A 20,611-nucleotide genomic window follows, 5' to 3' on the forward strand; every position below is an offset into this window, starting at 1 on the left:
GTCCATTTAGGTCTCCTCCTACCACAACAACTTCCTCATCTTGCACGTTTTCCATCAGCTTCTCCATCGCACACCAGAACTTGTCCTTCTCTTCATCGCTCCGACCAACCTGCAGAGCATATCCCGAGATGACGTTCACCAAGAGCTTTCCAATCATCATTTTCACCATCATCAACTTTTCACTCACTCTCGTCACACTCACCACACTGTCTACAAACTCCTCAGAAAACAGGACACCAACAACATTGACGCCTTCCGGGGCACCCTTGCCACACAAACTTGTATTTTTGTCCCTGCCTACCCTTCACCATTCTTGCACCACTTCCCTTCCATCTCGTCTCCTGCACACAACATATGTCCACTCTTCTTCTGACCAATACTTCCACCACTTCTCCTGATCTCCCTGTCATTGTCCCTACATTCCATGTCCCAAACCTCAGAAACCGATCTCCACGTCGGGCATCAGACGTTTCGTAGTCATAAATGGAGTGATTTCCACCCTTGCTTCGATCGGGTTCCCCACCTTGAGTTTTGACGAGAGGGAGTGGGGTCCCCCACGGGGTACTTCGGGCTGTACCCTGCCCATATGTAGTTGTAATTGTCATGGTTCTCTTTTTGAGGCAATGTTTTGTTATGGCTGGATGCCCTTCCTGACGCCAACCCTTTTAGTCGCCTCTTACGACACGCAGGGATACGGTGTACCTATTCTAAACCGGGTACACACCGGCTGCAGAGAGGAGTGGGATAAATTTTATTCTGTCTGCCTGTCGGGCAGTCAAACAAAATTGAAAATAATTCCAAACAAGAAACTTGCTGTTTTTAAGGATGCTTTCAAGGACACATAACAGGCACAAATAACTATAATGTAACCTGTTAGATAGGGTGATGTAATAGACACTGGGTAAAACGAAGGTAAAACACAGAATTGATTTCCTTACGTATACACCTTTAAGCATCTTTAAATCTTTATTTAAGTTGAATTATATACTTTGTATAACACTGTATAACATAAAAATCACCTTAATAATGCTTCCAAAAGCCATGCTATGTACTAAGGGTAATAACATGACTCACCCACCGCCCATCACACCCCACCACTCCCGAAGTGAGCAGGTGTACTAGTAAAAGAAAAATAAGAAACGTCCCCCCCAACGCGTTGCGTAACTACCTTACAAACTCACACAGACAACCTTATGTACAACCGGAATTGCTGGAATTTTTCAAATTAAGACATATAACCGATGGGCTCTAAATCTCGACACAACTACTTACAAATACTGACCCAGGAGCTGGTCTCAAGGATAAAAAATTGGTTAGAGGGGGCACTTTCTGGTCATCTCCACCGTCGCTCCTGCCTCTTGAGGGTCGTTCATGCTGGAGGCAAACCTGGACATGGCAGGCCATATGCCATTATACAGGCCATTTTAGCTCTTATATGAGCCTCGATCTTGTATACCAATTTTTTTTTTTTTTTTCTAAGTGGCCTCTAAAAAGGAGTGAACAAATTCTTCCCCTGTGGTGATGTATCATGCCGTTTATTGAATAATGGGGGTACATGACAGGGTTGCAGCGATGGGGGCAATCCTTTAATGAGGTGGCCAGAAATGGAGCTGCGGAAAAGGGTCAGTTCATCAGTGGTGGCACACTGAAACACGGGGCTGTAATGAGAGACAATCCACAAAATAAAACAGGATAGGTGTCAGTCACCTGTAGCATGGGGCTGCAGTGAGGATCAGTACACAGAACAGGTGGCACATGGCAGGGCTGCAGAAAGGGACAGGCCATTAAATTATGGTGGCCAAGGAGCCACAGAGCAAGTGGTCCACCCAGGTGAGTGGACAACAGTGCTGCAGCATGGTGGTGTTTGTGATGATCCTGGGGCAGGAAAGACAAGGCGGAAGCAATGCAAAGGAAAAAGCAATGGCACAATATGAAAAAAGTTAACCAGGTAATGCTCGACCACAAGCACCAGTTCAGAACAACTTAGTCAGCTGGTCCCTGGTGTGCACATACCTGGGGCAGTGGTGGTGCCGGTGCCGGTATAGAGAGCTCGAGGTCGGCCCTACTCGTCCGCACCCATCCAGCTTCTCTCTGCTCTATGCTACCCTAGCCCCCTCCTCCCCCATTTTTACACAATTCGTTCTCTACGTTTTGTCTCCTATGGCCAAATTCCTACCCAACCCCCAACCCCCAACTCCCTCCCCCCCCCCCCCCCCCCAACAGTTCTCCTTGGAAGTAAAAGGCAGAATTGCATGAAATTTTATCTCCACCTCATGACCCATCTCTTATCCTCGTTTTCCAGGAGGGCAAGTCCAGCAGCCGGTGAGCATCCCAGTGGTGGATGGTGTGAAAGAGTTTCAATAAATCCTAACTACGCTACCATCATTTCACCTTTAAACTTTCTCTGGGGTTGTACCCTGCCAATCGGCCTTTGTTAAACTATAGGGTTCTAAAAACCTAAATTCCCTTCACCCATGTATTGGTGCTCTCACAAATTTGGGCCTCACCCATCAAATTTTCCTTCTGTGCCATTGCACCATTTGGTGGCTGGGCAGTGTGGCTCCATGGCAAGTCTGCCCACCTGCATATGCACCTTGTAGCACCCAACCCCCTGCACCTGCATATGTAGCTTATTTTAACTCCGATTTACATTCTTTTTCCACTTTTAGTGAGAAGTAGGGGTCTGTGCAACCATTCATAAACTTTATTTGGTGCAAATTGGATAATTTTTAGCCGAGTTACCTCAGACCGTGAGTTGGTAATTATATAATTCACACATAGTTGAATACGTGCAGGCCGCTCCACGGAGCGACCTTGCGGGCTTATTTTAACTCCGATTTACATTCTTTTTCCACTTTTAGTGAGAAGTAGGGGTCTGTGCAACCATTCATGAACTTTATTTGGTGCAAATCGGATAATCTTTAGCCGAGTTACCTCAGACCGTGAGTTGGTAATTATATAATTCACACAGTGCAATACCTGCAGGCTGCTCCACGGAGCGACCTTGCGGGCTTATCAACGAGGCGAGGCGTGACACACATGTGTCTAAGCATACCTCAGATCAAGTTTGAAAACAAGCATCAACCGTGCAAAAATTTGCATATTTGATCTTTTTTGACGAAGTTATGGCACTTTGAACTTTGGTAGGGGACATGTTTTGCAGTGCAATACTCAGAATGCTTGTTCTCAAAGTTTTGTTCCGAGGGCTCTTTTGAGGATCATCACGAGTCCTGGACAGCTTCCAATTGCAGTTCATTTGTCGTAATGGCTAATTCGTTTATCGTAACCTTTTGATGTTTTAAAGATCTTTGTAATGGTCTTTTCTATCATTCACGTTGCTCCAATAATCACTGATACAATTTCGGCGTTCTTCAGCTTCAGGGTCTTTTCACTTAATTTTTGAGGTCTTGGTATTTGGTCATTTTCTTCATTTCTGCGTTCCAAGATCCAAAATTTCTGCGTAGACGAAAATCACTGAGTACTGACACCCCAATTAGCAATGCCTTTTTGTCCCCCTTCGCACGGCGGAGTGAAAGGGGGACTATGGTTTTCCCCTCCGTCCGTGTGTGCGTGCATGCGTAAGCGAAGGACCGAATTCTAATTTGGTGTGTGGATACAACTAGGCATATGGAAGAACCCTATTGAAAATTAGGTCACCACGTCAAAATCCAAGATGGCCACCGCCATGTATGTCTGAACCTTGTGAGCAGAATATCTTGAAAAATAAATGAACTACTAATTTCTAATCTGGTGTGTGGGTGTATCTAGGCATAAGGAAGAATGCTATTGAAAATTGGGTCACCACGTCAAAATCTAAGATGGCCGTCACCATATATATGTCTGACCCTTGTGAGCGGAATATCTTGAAAAATAAACGAACTACTAACTTCTAATCTGGTGTGTGGGTGTATCTATGCTTAAGGAAGAACGCTGTTGAAAATTGGGTCGCGACGTCAAAATCCAAGATGGCCGCCGCCATGTATATCTGAACCTTGTGAGCGGAATATCTTGAAAAATAAGTGAAGTACCAACTTCTAATCTGGTGTGTGGGTGTATCTAGGCATAAGGAAGAACGCTATTGAAAATTGGGTCGCCGCGTCAAAACCCAAGATGGCCGCCGCCATGTATGTCTGAACCTTGTGAGCGGAATATCTTGAAAAATAAGCGAAGTACCAACTTCTAATCTGGTGTGTAGGTGTATCTAGGCATAAGGAAGAACGCCATTGAAAATTGGGTCGCCACGTCAAAATCCAAGATGGCCGCCTTGCGTCTTCCACTTTGTCAACTCATCACTTCACCGACGGGGGACCTAGGCGTAACGCTTGGATTTTTTGGACCTCAGTACTATATCCAGTCACAATGCTTTGTTTTCTATGTTCACACTTGATGGGTTCTGTGTTCACGCCTGTCTGTTTGTCTGTCTCTCTGTAACTTGCAAAATCGAAGATTTTTCAAGTACGGTATATTGTTTGGTTGACTTATTTTATCTCTGTCTGTCAATTGCCTACAGGTCACTATTACAAACCATTGTCATGAAACTTTACCAAATTGTAGTAGTCACAACCGAGAAGCCTATTGATTTTGAGGTTTGAGGCCTATTGATAGGTCATCTTCAGGTCATATTTCTAAAATTGTTATTTTTTAAATCCGATTGGCTTGAAAGTTGAACAAGATTTCCCTATTAGGACACATAATTGGGAAACCAACTTTTTTAGGTGAAAGGTCAAAGGTCAATTCAAGGTCAAACTTCTAAAATCATCAATTTTCATCTGAAAAATCATCAATTTTCATCCGATTGACTTGAAAAATAAACAGCAATTGCACAGTGCATCACTGAATTGGGAAACCAACTATTTTTGAGGTCCAAAGGTCAAACTTGTAAAATCATCAGTTTTCATTTGAAAAATAATGCATTTTCATCTGATTGACCTGAGCTTTGTTTAAGATCGTCAGTTTTAATCTTGATGAAATTAACAATTAACAATCCGCCTAATAACGTCAGTTTTAATTAACAATCCTCCCCAAGAAGTTCTGTCGCTCAAGCTTTTGGGTCTCACTATCTGCCATGATCTTTCTTGGGAAAACCACATTTCCAAGCTGGCCTCCAAAGCCAGTCGCCGACTGGGCATCCTCCGTCGTGTGAAGTCCTCCCTTGGCACACCTGAGCTCCTCACCACATACAAGGCTTTCATCCGCAGCTCATGGAATACTGTTCCCCCCTCTGGGCCGGTGCTCCTGCCTCACACCTAGCTCGACTTCACGCTGTTGAAACTAAAGCTTTCAGAATCATTGGAATCTCCTGCGATGAAGCTAACTCCGAGGGCCTTTCACTCACTCACCGCAGGCAGGTTGGTGGTCTTTCTGTCTTCTACCGACTCCTCTCTGGCCTTGCTCCCCCAGCTCTCTGTGCTCTGTCCCCCAAATATTGCTACAGGTCGCACAAGATCTGCCAGCAACCCTCTTATGGTTAAACTGCCAAAATCTAGGCTCTCTGCTCACCTTCACTCTTTTATTCCCCTTTTTCCCACCTCTGGAACAAACTCCCCCACTCCCTTCAATCCCACTCCTCCCTCCAGGTCTTTAAAACAGCTGTTCACCACCATCTCTTATCTTCCCCCATCCAAAACCTTGATCTTTTCTGCCCCCGCTAATTCACCCCAGATGCACGTTTCTCGAAATTCCAACTTCTTTCCTGGAAGTCCTTGCAGTGTCCATATGTTTTATACCTCTCCCACGTCCCTCCAAGCCCTCTCCCTCCCACAGTTCTCTTGATGTCCCTGCTCTCAAATGTTGTGTTTGTGTCCTTCGCCCTCTCTCACCATCTTGTCTACCGCTCCCCTTATTTTGTGTTTTATGTGTCGGTTTGTGTCGGTTTGACTTTTTGTGTGATTAATGTTAGCTTTCACGAGCCTCGATGTTGTATACAAAAAAAAAAAAAAAATGGAAAATTTGATGTATCCATGGCAACTTTCTGGGGGTTTGGGGGTTTGATGGAGGGTGGTAGATTTTGCAAGTATCATGCTCTGTTGTTTGTTTGTTTGTGAACAGGATATCTCAGAAAGTTGTGGATGGATTCTGACGAAATTTGGTGGAGAGTGGGGTATGTGACAAGGGCGAAATGATTTGGTGAAGATCCGAATCCAGCTTTGGATCCGAGAATTTTTTCGGTGATTCTTCACCATTGAGTGGTAGGGCTCAAACTTATATATAGCAGGATATCCCAAAAAGTTAGGGATGGATTCAATCCAAACTTGATGGAGAGGTTGGGTTGTGACAAGGGCGAATCAGTTAGATTTTTGTGAAGATCCGAATCTGGATCCGGATAAGAGATTTAAAAAAAAATGTAAGTGATTCTTCACTATTGAGTGATAAGGCAAAACATGACATATAGCATGACATTTCTAAAACTTGGTGGATGAGTTGGTTAGGTGACAAGAACAAGCCGATTCGATTTTGTTTCAGGTCTGAATCCAGATCCGGCCTATCAGTGGGATACAAAATGTAAAATGTGCAGGCTGATGGAGGTATGCTTTCTACCGAGTGCCGTTCTATTTTTTCGATGCAGTTGTGTCAGCACTTTCTGTGTCAGCACAGAAAGTGGGGTTAAGCGATCAGCCACGAACGTACATACGTACGTCATATGTACTCCACATGGAGAATTATAAAGATTGTATTGCATCATTGTATTGTAAATAACTTTGCATGGGGAATAGGTATTAACAATGGCGTTATTGGTGCCTTCATTATGACGTCGTAATTTGACAAGTACAATGCTTCGTCCGATCAGATTGAAATTTATTGAGCGTGATCTGTGATCTACGCAACAATGACAGTGGAGAATATTAATTTATGACGTCATCAGTCACGTGGTCTGACAGCCATATTGGATCAAAACAAAAAAAAAAAAAACCTTAAAAAATAGAATAGTTAGCTCGCACCAAGTCAACTGCATGTGGTAAATATTCTATGAATATCATCTCGCTTCTTAATGATCCGAATGATTCATCCAAAGTTGTGGAAAACATTATTTGCTCCTTCTCTTCTGATGATGTTTTCGTTGTAAATACGTATAAGCACAGATTGTCATAGTCTGTGTTTTTCCTATATCCATGAGATTATATATATCACCAATATTTTCACAGTGTTATTCATAGTCTGAGTCTTCCTACTGTCTGTCACACTTGTTCGTGAATTTCCCGGCATGATTAAGGTCCTCAACAGCAGTCTTCAGATGAAAGAATCAAGAGTCCTAAATTGGGAATTTTCCCAGGGTTTGATAATTAAATTTCAGCCTTTTTTTGCTGACTTCTTACTGGCTCCTAACTGCTTTTAGTTTTCAGATGTCAGTTGTGTTCACACATGTGTTGGTATTTTCTTGTGTGCATTATTGCCTAGCAGTGATCAATCATTGGCCTATTCATACTTGTATACAATGTACCTCAACCAATCTCGTGTTGTTATCCCCATTCTTTTCGAAAAATACGTGGATCCGTCTTTGTAACATTTGAAAGTGAAGCTTTTTATATGCAATCAACATTGAGGGATGCATGGAATATGTAATGAGTTTTTGGATTTGGCCCTGGATTCATGCCCCAGGGTGTAGGGATTTAGTATCACAGGGATCAAAACAAAAAAATATTTACTCAAAATTTGATATTGGATCATTTATGGTGAAACTTTTTGCCATCTTTCAACTTTGCTTTAAGTGGATAGTATGGGGATTTGCAAGGGCATGCTATCGACTTCACTCTAGTTTTACTTTATTACCAAATTGTGATGTTATGGTTTAACGAAAAGCAGGTTTATAATAACTATTCATCTTATTTCTGCTATTTAAAGTGAAATTTTTATTCCCAGGCTTTAAAAAAAAAATTGGGAGATATTGTAATCGGCTCTATCTGTCTGTGTCCGTCCATCATGCTTTCTCCTCCTAAACGGTTGTACAGAAATTCATCAAACTTGGTAGTTATGATCACCACCTGGCAAGAAGGTACGAGAGCAGTGTCATCTTTGTCCCCGCTCCCTTAGTCCATGGGGTGTGGTCAAAAGGTCAAATAACATAAAATGCAATTACGGGCACAGTTTTTCACATTTTACATGAAACTTTGTACAATATGCAATCAACATTGGGGGATGCATGAAATGTATAACGATTTTTTTTCGCACTGACTCCCGGTTCATGCCCCACGGGGTGGGATTTAGCATCACGGGGGTCAAAACTGAAGATTTCTTTAAACTCAAAAATTGATATTGGGTCATTCCTGTTGGCACGTTTTGCCATCTTTCAACTTTGCTTTAGGTGGGAAGCGTGGGGGCATTTGTGATGGCGCGCCATATGATATAGTGCATTTAATGAGGAATTGTGAGAAGACACAGTTTCAAATGAAAAACATCACAAATAACAAAATGAGTACATCAATTTCTTTGTTTTTAATGTGCGAGAGGGGGAGTGGTGAGGTAGTTTCTGCACGATCTGCACAATCATCCATGGAGATATTTGTAAAGACTAGTGATCATGAGCATGCAATTTAAAGACCGTGATCATCATTCTTTTACACGTGACAGTATTCATCAAACACCTGTGGTATTTCTAACTCTGGATTTATTAGTGGGAGGAGGGATTCACTTTACAAAACAGAAAATATAGTTACTGTTGTTATTTGCAGAAAAACGATCTACCCGTCTAAAAAGATTATTGCTTAAACAAACAAAAAAACACCATACTCCATTTAATCATAAATTATTATGATGAAAATCACAAATCTTTCTCCTGATAATGAAAATTGTAAAATGTTTGGCATTATGATATCTAATTGTTACCTCCACCACCAAAGGTGAATGCAATTTAAGTTATGCCTGTCTGTCTGTTTGTTTGTGAGTAGGGTATCTCAAACTGTTATGGATGGATTCGGATGAAATTTGCTGAAAATTTGTTTCGAAATGAAATGAAAATTTGTTTTTATCTGTACTTTAATTTGAATTCGCTTGAAGTTCCCAACATTATTACAACTTTCTCCAATATTAATCTCTACATGAATACATAACTGCCTTCGTCCATCTAGTCTGTGGTGACACTCCCACTGTGGTGACACACTTTTTGAATGTCACGCAGCCCTACTTCTGGTTAACCTCACTTTTCACATTTTGTACTCTAATATCATGAGTGGATGTTCTGTACAAAAAGCAATTTCTTAAAAAAAAAAACGAGTCTTTGTATAAATCACTAAGATGTGCTGTCCTTAAACCTATTACTTTGTGTACTCTCTGTTGTTAATTGACAGTTAGTTGAGTAGTTAACATTTCAGATTTGAGGAAAGCCGCTTCTATTAGATCAATTGCTTCCAAAATGGATTTTGTGATATTTGTCATAATTTGCCCATTTTCCTTCGGATGGGAATGAACATGCATTTATTTCCTCATGGTTGCTGTGTTATTCTATTTAAATAATTTCCATGCACAATTTAGGTTCGGCCTTTTCGCGTTCTCTTCTGTGCCACCAGCTCTTGATGCGCAGAATCCAGGTTCAAATCCCATTTGCTGTATGTGTGCATAGTAGGGACCCACAGTATGTCCATTGTCATGTCCTTGTAATCCTATTGAAGTACACTGTCTACAAATGTCTTTGCCCTGCACCTGATTTGGGTACAACCTCGTATATGAACCTGAGATGAATGTCAGCCAACTGAAAGTTTCCTTCTCTAAAAACTTCTGAGACTTTTGTAAGCCTTTGTAAAAACCTGTACTTTTTATTTTTAAGATGAAACACTGATGGCTACAGCTCAACCATCTCTGTGATTGACCTCATCATCCGCAAACACTCTTTCCGAGCATTGCTCAATGGTTGTGGGGTGGATGGTATTGATAATGATTTTATTTGTATTCACAATCAGGTGAAATAACCCTTTTAAATTATAGTACATGTTAATTATCTCACACCTACAATTGACAAGTTCTGTACCATCACAGTATTGCCGACCGATTCTGTTTGGTGACACACACTTGCAGCTCAGATCAAGCTAAGGACATCGCCTCTTTGTTTTTCAATCAACAATGGATAGGTCTTCCAAAACATCAAATGAATAGTGTAACATTGTGACTTTTTGCTCACCAGATTAATTGCTTAGAATGGTGTGAATGCACATAATTTCCTTGGGCATCAACAGAGAAGTATAAACCTGAGTGGTGAGATCGGAACATTTGGTTCTTCATGACTTTCACGACTCGCTCTTCCACGAGCCATGACTGTATACAAATGTTTGTTTGTTTTTGTTTAAGAAAACATCTTTTCACATCTTGTGGAATTAATTTGCATTTGGTATAGTGGATAATGTATGCTTATTCAGTCTTAAATGTGATCATAACCTTGTTTGCAACAGGGTGGTTTAACTTAAACACCTTTAAAGCTCCTCTTAAAATATTTTAAAACTTCTCGGAAGTTTCATGTTGATTTTTGTACAGTGTAACGGTTTGCATATATAACTTAACTTTTTACATTTGTTTGCATATATAACTGAACTTTTTTTTTTTTTTACATGTGTTTGCATATAAACCCATATTTATTTTTCTCCATAAGGCTTTTGAATTACTCCCTCGTTACCTCATGTCCTTCGCACACAGCCATAATAAAACTTACTTTGAAGTTATGAACAGTAATCTTAGATTAATTGTACACTGTTCACCTTAGGTTGCCTTTTGTTAGTCTTATCATCTGAACTGCAAACCAGCTCGTGATGCAAGGAACCCTGATTAAAATCTTATTTACTGTATGTTTTTCCGCATGCTGGAAGATGGGTCCTTTAGCTTAACGTGTACCTGATGGATGGCTCATGCATTGTACATCACCATGATGTATCAATGTATAAGCCACCCATCGGATAGATAGATACATACATACCTCAGCTATCCTGCCAGTCCCCAGGAGCATTGGATCACTCTAAAAATAAAACGTTAACTGTGCAAGAAAATTATTGTGCTGAAATGATGAGCCGAAGCAATAACTCGTCAATAAGTTAAACAATAAGTTAATGTATTGTCGTTCAGGCTATTTTGAATGCGGTAACTATTGTTGGGAGGAGACCATTTGCAAGATATTTTTCAAATCAAAAAGTCGTTGCCAGCAGTAAACGCTTGAAGACCATTTATAAGGAAGTGACATGACTTTTACTACAATTTCACCATGTACTGTGAACCTGCAAAGATCCAAGCGAACAGCTCACTGACAGTGCTTTGTCCCTCTTTTCTCCCATCTGTAGAATCACTTCTCTTTCTGTTGAATCCCCCTTCTCACTTTAGTTCTTGAATGTCACAGCTAACAGCCATCTATTGTCATCCATTGTGAAATTTTACGCATGTGATCAACTAGCCATGGTGATAAATGTTTGGGGAAAAAAAAAGTCATCGGTCACGTGGTTTGGCGACCATATTGAATCTAAAAATAAAACTTTAAAAATCCATTTCTCCGAAACCGCTTTTCCGATCAATACAAATCTTGATACACATGTTTACATTCCGATGGGGGGAAATATTTGCAAACTATGACATCATCAGTCATGTGATTTGGCGGCCATCTTGATTTTAAGGGAAAAAATTGAATAATCCTTTCCGGAATACCTCTTAATGGATCAATGCAAAATGTCAAACATATGATCAACTACTGATGTTGGAAAAATATTTGTGAACTATGATGTCATCAGTCACGTGATCTGGCAGCCATCTTGGCTTTAAGGAAAACCTTTAAACATCTTTTTCTCCAGAACTGCTGAACGGATCAATACAAAATTTCATATGTATGATCAACTCCCCATGTGGGAAAACTTTTCTGAACTATGACATCAGTCATGTGGTCTGGCGGCCATCTTGGATTTAAGGAAAAAGTATTTGAAAATGAATATCTCCAGAACCACGCAATAGATCAATCCAAAACTTCATACATATAATTGACTACACATGAGGATTTTTTTATTTTTTTTTACAAACTATGACATCATCAGTCACATGGTATGGTGGCCATCTTAGAGTTAAGGTAAATAAATTGAAAATCCATATCTCCAGAACCGCTTGATTGATCCAAACCAAAATTTACAGATATGATCGACAATCATTGAGGAAAATTTATTGAAATGATGACGTTATTGGTCAAATGGTATGGTGGCCATTTTGCCTGGAAGCCTATCATCACTGCTCGCAGTTCTAGTTATACTTGTTTTTCAGTCCCATGTCAGCCTTGTCCTCTCTGCCCATCCGTCATTATGTGAACTTTTATTTGTCTGTCGTTTGGACCTTTGACATCTCTATTTAAACAAAAGAGACGCTGACATTTTTTAAAGGGGCTTAAGAGCTACTGTTGTTTTGAAACTATTGCTTTTTATTATTACCTACACCATTGAAGGTGGATGGAGGTTATGTTTTCACCCCGGTCTGTCTGTTTGTGAACAGGATATATCAAATAGTTTTGGACAGATTCAGACGAAACTTGGTGGACAGGTTTGGATGTGTGACTAGGACAAATTGATTTTATTTGGTGAAGATACGGATCAAAACGATGTATCGCACGTTATTTCAAAACGTTGTGGACGAGTTATGACAAACCTTATGGATGAGTTGGATAGATGATAAGAACAAGCCAATTAGTAATTTTGGTTAAGGCCTGGATCCAGATCCAGCCGATCAATGGGATACAAAACATAAACTGTTCAGCCTGGTGGAGGTATGCACCCTACCAAGTTCCGTTCTAGTTGATTCCCATCAATGACACATTTGAACCAACAGTGCTCAAAGTAAAGGGTGAAATTAACAAATGTGTTACATGTTTAGTCCAAGTATTATTTATAAACTATACAGCAACATTAAAATGTTTTCCTTTATCATATGATGGTTGTACAAAATGTGCACAGAGTAAGATGCAATTGTCCATGAAATGCCAATGTCTTTTTTTCTCCACCACTGCAGGGGGATGGAGGTTATGTTTCCACCCCTGTCTGTTTGTCTGTCTGTGAACAGGATATCTCAAAAAGTTATGAACGGATTTGGACAAAATTTGGTAGACAAGAGGTTGGGTATGTGACAAGGACGAAATGAATAAATTTTTGTGTAGACTCGAATCTGGATCCAGATCCGAGAATTTTTTTTATGTGATTCTTCACCATTGAGAGATAGGGCTAAAACCGATATAGAGCATGAATGAATGATCGTTTTAAGGCCATTTTCCCCGCTAGACCGGGGGTTAGCCTTGCGGGCCCCATGACAATCATGGTTCCCTGTTTGAGGCAATGTTTTTTTTATGGCTGGATGCCCTTCCTGACGCCAACCCTCAGTCACCTCTTACGACACGCAGGGATACGGTGTACCTATTCTAAATCGGGGTACACACCGGGATCATTCATCCCAGCAAGCTGGTACTCAATTTGCCGACCTCGGAAGGATGACAGGCTGAGTCATCCCCCCTGGCGTTAATTCAGCGATCGACCGAGATTCGAACCCAGGATCCTAGGATCCCAAGCCGGCACCCTAACCGCGAAGCCAACACCAGGCTTAAAACCGATATAGATAGAGCATGATATCTCAAAAAGTTGTTGTCAGATTCAGACGACATTTGGTGGTCAGGTTTGGTGTGTGACAACGAAGAATTGATTCAATTTTGGTGAAGATTTGAATCTGGATCAGAGAATTTAAAATTTTAAAGTAATTCCTCAACATTGAGTGATAGGGCCAAAAATTATACATAGCATGATATTTCAAATGGTTGTCGATGGATTATAACAAAACTAGGTGGATGAGTTGGTTAGGTGACAAGAACAAGCCAGTCAGATTTCGGTTCAGGTCCAGATCCAGATCTGGTCTATCAGTGGGATACAAAATGTAAACTGTACAGGCTGGTGGAGGTATGCTTTCTACCGAGTGCCGTTTTATTTTTTCGATGCAGTTGTGTCAGCACAGATGTAGCACATTTGTTTCTGAAGTCTCTGTTCTGTGTTTGATTCTCGCTCTGACAATAAGCTGTTGAATTGGTGTTTTGTCGGTGGGATGTGTCATCACAAAGTGTGAGACCCCTCGGATGCACATTAAGCTCGGGACCTGTCACCTCGCAATAGCTGGTGGGTGATAAATATCCTACAGATGGAGTCTTTTGTGAAGTGTATGCAAATTATCCCTGGCACCCGTACATATTACAAATCCCCCACCTCCCCACCCCCCCAGCTCTCTCACCACACTCAGCAAGCATGGCGAATATACGAAACACCCTCCACAACTGCGCCTCCCCTCCCTCTTTCCCCCATCCAAAACCCCCTCGTCCTGAGTATCTTGTTTTGACAGCTTGAACATGGATGCATGTATGCTTGTAGTTCAAACCAAAAATGCGAGGACGTGATATTTAATGAGTGTTCATTCGAGGTATAAAAGTCATTATTCAACGTCACAACTGCTGCACACCTCTTTCAGGTTTCTTCAGAATGGCGGTAGCTGCAAAGCAGTTTGTTTTTACCCCATTCACGCAAAGCAAAACGTGGAGTTAAGCAATTGGTTCACTTCTGTCTGTCTAGTATAGTACAAACACTAGTATATGATCGAGGAACAACTTGTTTCAATTGAATGTTTTATTTTGAATAAGAATCAGAACATGAATCGGAAATCTAACCTGTAGTTTTACAGTACTTTGGCCCTGAATTTGTTCCGATTGCGCATGTGCAGAGAGGAGTTAGATAATTTTTATTCCATCTGCCTGTCTGGCAGCCAAACAGAATTGAAAATAATTCCGAACAGGAAACTTTTTTTTAGCGACGTTTTTACTTCATGACGTTTTCAGCGACGTCATAAAGGACACAAACAACTGGCATGTAGAACTAATGAAACGTTATATAAGGTGGTGTAAAAGACACTGCATTAACGGCGGTAAACTTTCGGATTTTTTTTCTGTAACCTTTATAATCTTAATATCATTTCAATTTAATTATATACTTGAACACTGTAGAACACAAATCACCTTTTGACACTCTCAAAAGCCTTCTATTTATCAGTATTTGGACAAAATACTACAGCATTTTATCTCGTCAAGACCAATCCAATTTGCTGCTCGTTGACCCCGCCCATGTCGTTGTTTCTCAGAACAGCGTGGGGTTATGTTTTGTATAAGTTTGACACAATGTACTTGTTAAAATCATAGTTTTCCTGTGATGTGTAAATTGTATCTGATCTACAAGTCAAAACACCAGCTGTACCTCTCACTCGAAAACTGCAGTTGATGGGATTTATTCCTTGACTGGGAGAGGGGGGAATGTTGTCTTGAAGGTTTACACAGAAGGTATTGATTCTATTTCAGTGTGGGGTTATTTACAGGTGTCCATTGATAACTTGAATCATTGATAACTTGATAACAATTAAGAAAAGTTGAATCATTGATAACTGCTTTCCCTTGCTTTTCTTGATTGACAATTGAATGAACGTTTTAAGGTCATTTTCCCCGCTAAAGCGGGGGTTAGCCTTGCGGGCCCCATGACAATCATGGTTTCCTGTTTGAGGCAATGTTTTTATGGCCGGATGCCCTTCCTGACGCCAACCCTTGGTCACGCTCTTCGATGCGCAGGGATACGGTGTACCTATTCTAAGCCGGGGTACACACCGGGATCATTCATCCCAGCAAGCTGGTACTCAATTTGCCGACCTCGGAAGGATGACAGGCTGAGTCAACCCCCCTGGCATTAATTCAGCAATCGACCGGGATTCGAACCCAGGATCCTAGGACCCCAAGCCGGCACCCTAACCGCTAAGCCAACACCAGGCTAAGCTAAGCCAACACCGCTAAGCCAACTTGATTGACAATTGTTGATTTTAATTATTTTCTATCGATAATAACTTGATCTCAAAGTAACTTCATGGTTTCTCCAAAGAAGAATACTATTTTGGCTTTTGAAGTTGCAATTGTTTTGAGGCAAATGACCATTTTGAAAACTTGCGGTAGTGCAGTCACCCCAAAATGTTTTATCAAAAAGTAGAATTTGATGTTTTGAGATATAAAATGCCTTTTAATGATTTTGTAATTCAATAACTGTATGGTTTTTGTGGAAGTTTTCTATTGTAGCAAAACAATGACTCGTAATTTTATTGACAGACTTGTAAATGATTGTTTATAATATTTGGCAATTTAAAAAAAAAACCTGAGCAAGGATTTGTGTGTGGTGGGTAAGGCGTTTTTAAAATCTATAGATAGAATCATTTGTCTTTTACCGCTCATGACCTCTTTCCAGTAACACTATTTGGAAACTTCTCCTTTAACGAGTTCTTAAATTTTAAAAACAAGGTCCAAACCTTTCAAACCAACATTATGTAATATCTCTCAAGCTTTACGTGATCAGTACCATGGACAAATCGCTTTGCTTACGTGACTCTGTGCCACGTTCCGCCGAGCTGGAATTGTGATCTTCCGAGCTTCCACTCTCAGATTTGTGCGACACCATTTCTGTCTCTGACATGATCTGGTCAAAGTTTTTGAGATTGGCCATATAGCAGCCATCTGAACCGACCGTGAGTGCTGGACCAAACCGTTTCCCAGACACGATCTCGTTGCCGATGTACGACGTCCTTTGCTGGCACACCTCGCCGGTGCACTCCAGCGTTGCCGTCAGAAACACGGCCAATTCAATTCCAGGAGGTAGTGTTCCTCCACCCACCTGTCAGAAGAAAGCCATGCGTTGTAAATTTGGCATTTTATTCAACTCTCCCATCCTCCTCCCCTTGCAGCTCTCTGCCCAGTTAAATCCCGTGTGTCTTGTTTGAGGATTTTTCTCAATGTTTTGATTTTCTCATTCTGCCCACTTAACTGCTCTTTGATTAACATTCATGCAGCGTGCCATCTCCTAAATCAAAAGTTCCAGAGACATGTTTTTTTGTAATCTGTTTGGATTGTTTGCAATTGATAGAGTATGTAGTGTGCGAAGAGGACTGCTGAGCACAGCATCAATGTGTCTCTGCTTCACAGATTGCTTTCAGCCTCAAGCTATGCATAGCAAGAGGTCATTGAAAATGACATTTTTGGGGGATGGGGAGCTTTATCTGCTTTACAGGTTGCTGCTATTAGGCATGTGCAAAGTGGAGGACAGAAAATTACAGGTGAAAAGGTTGGATAGTTGTCGTGGGTGTGGAAGGTGGCTCGTCGTGCTTGTGCTCTTGCTTCAGTTGTGCTTTTTCTATCGTTACACACAATTAAGTTTATGGGATGAAAGGTGTAATTATATTTACCCACTTCCGGTGCCTGCAATTCTTACAAAACCTATGTATATAAAATACATTTTGTTACATATAAATGGGCCATGTATGTTGCAATCTCTGGCTTATTAAGACCTGTTATGGTGATTTGACGGATAACTAAATACTGTTTACGAAGAATAACTCGGTGAACACATTTCATTGCACTACAAGATTCTGAAAATGCTTATTAACCATGACAATAATCCTTACCTTAAACAGTGAATACAGTGGACTGTCTTCAGTGATTTTGTGGAAGAAGGTCAGGGGGAAGAGGAAGTATGGACACTCTGCAGAGCACATGCCGTCGAGAAGGAAGTGAAGGGTGGCATGGTGCGTGATTTGGCCTGCCATTCTGCTGTCGTATAAGACAGCCTGTAGCCGGACATTGAGTAATGGACTTTGCCGAAGGTTGGCCACCCTGATCACAAGGCTTATTGGGTCCCTCTCACCGAGCTTGCACAGCACTGCGTTGCGGCTGAATCGCAGCGATTCTGAACGTAGCTTTGGCCGTGCTAGTTTTGCCACAAACACTCCTGGGTGAGGGTGTGAGCAAGGGAATGTAGAAAGCAAGTGATGGGTTTTAGTTTTGTGATTCAAAATGCATGGGATGCTTATACATTGCCCTGGGTTTGGAGGTGGGGAGGGGGGAGGGGGGGAGGTAGGTGGGGGAGACACACTGTGTTTGGTGATGTGATAGTGGTGGTGGTGGTTGGGAAGGAATGCGTGGGAAAGTGTGATGGATGGTTCTACCTGTGATGAAGGCCTCGAGCATTAGGCCTAGAATCATGTGTATGGTGAGCAGGGCCACTGCCAATGGGCATTCCCCACTGGGGTACATGGTGCCATAACCAATAGTGAGCTGTGTCTCGACTGCAAAGGAGAAAGCGGCGCGCATGCTGTGGATAGAATGCACGCAAGCGGTGTGATTGGGTGGTTGGCCAGGCTGCAGGTCCCCATGCACATATGCCAATAGGTACCAGAGCAATGCAAAGATGACCCAGCTGAGGATGAAGGCTCCTGTAAATATTAACAGCATGTAACGCCAGCGCAGATCAACGAGCGTGCTCCAAATGTCTCGGAGGTAGCCCCAGCAGGCCCCTAGATGCAACGGGTGTAGTCGAATGGTCGGCCTGCCATCCTTGTTCAGCAGCCGGTAATGTGGGCCTGTTGCTAAATGCTGCAAAGGCACGTGTTCAGTTCTCTGGCTGTCGTGAGGCAGACCACCCATATCTTCGTCCTTTTGCTTCTGTGGAAAGGCATGTCGTCGTTAACACGTTGCATTTAAAAGTGTTAAGCTTGTTGGATTCCTTATCACACTCGAATCATGATTCGGACAGGTGTTGGATTGTAACTTTTGGCAACCCAACCAAATTGCTGTTATTTGAGTAAAATGACTGTGAAATTATCGAGGTGACCTGTTTCCCATCTGATCACACAGGTCTTAACGTAGCGATTCCAGTTTACCGGTATATAACTTATGGATATCAGATACTTATTCTTGTTTTTTTTAACTTTTCTATATGCCGCCAGTTACCTGTCACTCGGGCTGCAGTGCTACAACTATCAGTACTGCCACCACTGATAATAATTCTTATTTATTTATTTGTTTTGAAGATTTGTAAACCTCTCGATATTGAACAGCTATCACCTATGATGCCACATACAAACGAATTGTAGTCATTGGTGTTTGCTGTAAAATGTGCTCGTGTACACGGCTCACAACCCCAATGTCGTCTGCTTTGGCACAGTCATCAACGGTCAAGAATGTCGGCCACGTTTAGTGTTTGGGGGAAATCAATAAAATAAAATGATGTTAAGCTCGTTGATCAATAAATAAACTGCGACATTTAGTTCTAACCGCCTTGACAATATTTTTTAACACTCGCAACCGAAATCCATTTTCTCCCGAAGAACGTACTGGGAACTCACCAGTAATGTGACCTCTTGACTTCTCGGTCGCTTGTGGCAAATGCGAATCGGATCTTCTCTGGCTGTATTACGAATTTCCAAAACCTTTCTCTCTTCCTGCTATACAACCATTGGCTTGAGTTGAATGCTTCGCACAGCACTCCCCGTTTCTAAATCGGCTGTTCACGCTACAACTGGGTCGGACGGAGCTCGCAGATGCTTCGAGAGATCTGCGGTCACTGTGGCATAACACGTGTTGTAGCTTGGCGGGAACTTTTTTTTTCTTCTTTTTTTTTTTGTTTCCTTGCATCCGTGGGTGGAGCAAGTGACGACTTAGCTATCCATCTGATTGGTAGATATTTCGATTCATTTCTCATGTTTGTTAATGCTTGGGGGAGAGGTTGATCCACAAGAATGTCATTTTTGTCAATCCAGAACCAAAGGTCAGCTAGCATTTGTCATGCCAGGAACAGTGCACAATTTAATAATTTCGATCGATTGTGCTTCATTTCCAGCATTACGTTTTTCTTTATTTGCATTCCTGTATTTAGACGTGTTGTTTTTCTTTGCTCGTAGTATATACATCACCTCGTGTTTGCAGTAAAATGAACAATTTTCCATATGCGATGTATTTTCCTTTGCATATTTATCTTTCCCCAATTCGTCATATACTGGCACCCAAACGCAAACACACCAATTCCCCAATTCGTCATATACTGTAGTTATCTTTTTTTTTTGTTCCTGATATTTGAATCAGCCGTTTCTAGTACAGTACATTTAGCCCATGTGTTCCTGTACACTGTTCTTGGCAAATTACAATTTGAACTTCTTATTTGATTTCCAAAACACTGAAAAAAAAAACAAACAAAAAAACAGTTATTTTGAAATGCAAAGCTCACATTGGGGAATTGACTTTGAAAAGATGTTGACTTTGTCAGCTTGAATTTTCTGAATTTTCCATTGGAATATCCCACTTTTGTTATGATGATCATGTAATTTTATCATAAACTGGAACTTTGAGCTTTTCATCAGGTTCTGCCTTCTCCATGAACGTGGTGTTTAAATCAACTGGTTAGTTTCCATTTCAATGAACAGTTTTAATTTGTGGTTATTGTGGTTTGAGCCATGTCACATTTTCTGGTTGGGAGTTGGTATGTTTTGACGAGTTTTTGTTTTTTCAAGGGGTTTTTGCAACTAATCTAATCATCATTCTAAAATACGCAATTTGGTGTCTCTGTCTGTCTGTCTGTCTGTCTGCCGATTTTTGACCGTGATACATTCGGTCGTTACTTATCCAATCTCAACCAAACTTGACAGGAGAGCTAAGGGTCACACAATTAAGGTTGTAGTGAATCATTCCCCTCCTCCCCCCCCCCCCCCCTCAAAAGGGGGTTCTCCCTGCCAAAGGGGTTGCGTATAGAGGTGTATATCCGTGTTAAGATAGCTTTATTGTGGCGTTTTT

The 20,611-nt window shown here is 41.4% G+C and overlaps 2 protein-coding genes across 32 annotated transcripts in view; one reads left to right on the top strand and one right to left on the bottom strand.

Annotated features, from left to right (window-relative positions):
• GIGYF2 (GRB10 interacting GYF protein 2) overlaps window positions 1–20,611 on the top strand; it is a 333,184-nt gene that overhangs the window by 92,589 nt on the left and 219,984 nt on the right. The window lies entirely within an intron of this gene.
• LOC137424673 (inward rectifier potassium channel 13) lies at window positions 1,516–19,321 on the bottom strand. 2 transcript variants are annotated; one of them, XR_010983969.2, is made up of 6 exons: window positions 19,171–19,282; window positions 17,992–18,487; window positions 17,452–17,774; window positions 16,376–16,664; window positions 1,708–1,875; window positions 1,536–1,610 (listed from the first exon to the last, which is right to left on the bottom strand). XR_010983969.2 is itself a non-coding variant. In XM_068112378.2 (5 exons), the coding sequence occupies exons 2-5, from the start codon at window positions 18,467–18,469 to the stop codon at window positions 1,790–1,792; spliced, it is 1,176 nt and encodes a 391-aa protein (XP_067968479.1). In that variant the 5' UTR covers window positions 18,470–18,487; window positions 19,171–19,321; the 3' UTR covers window positions 1,516–1,789. The 2 variants fall into 2 exon arrangements, 1 of the variants encoding a protein (XP_067968479.1); XM_068112378.2 differs by having other exon boundaries at window positions 1,516–1,875; window positions 19,171–19,321.

The sequence above is a fragment of the Myxine glutinosa genome, chromosome 4 (assembly GCF_964187855.1).
Source record: "Myxine glutinosa chromosome 4, kmMyxGlut1.1, whole genome shotgun sequence".
NCBI lineage: Eukaryota > Metazoa > Chordata > Myxini > Myxiniformes > Myxinidae > Myxine > Myxine glutinosa.

What these genes read in the sequence shown, in the direction of transcription:
- LOC137424673 (XM_068112378.2), bottom strand. Translation starts at nt 18,469, where the DNA reads ATGGGTGGTCTGCCTCACGACAGCCAGAGAACTGAACACGTGCCTTTG. An exon ending in GCTCGAGGCCTTCATCACAG is followed by an intron (nt 17,775 to 17,991) that starts GTAGAACCATCC and finishes ACCCTCACCCAG; the next exon opens with GAGTGTTTGTGGCAAAACTA. An exon ending in CACTGTATTCACTGTTTAAG is followed by an intron (nt 16,665 to 17,451) that starts GTAAGGATTATT and finishes TTCTTCTGACAG; the next exon opens with GTGGGTGGAGGAACACTACC.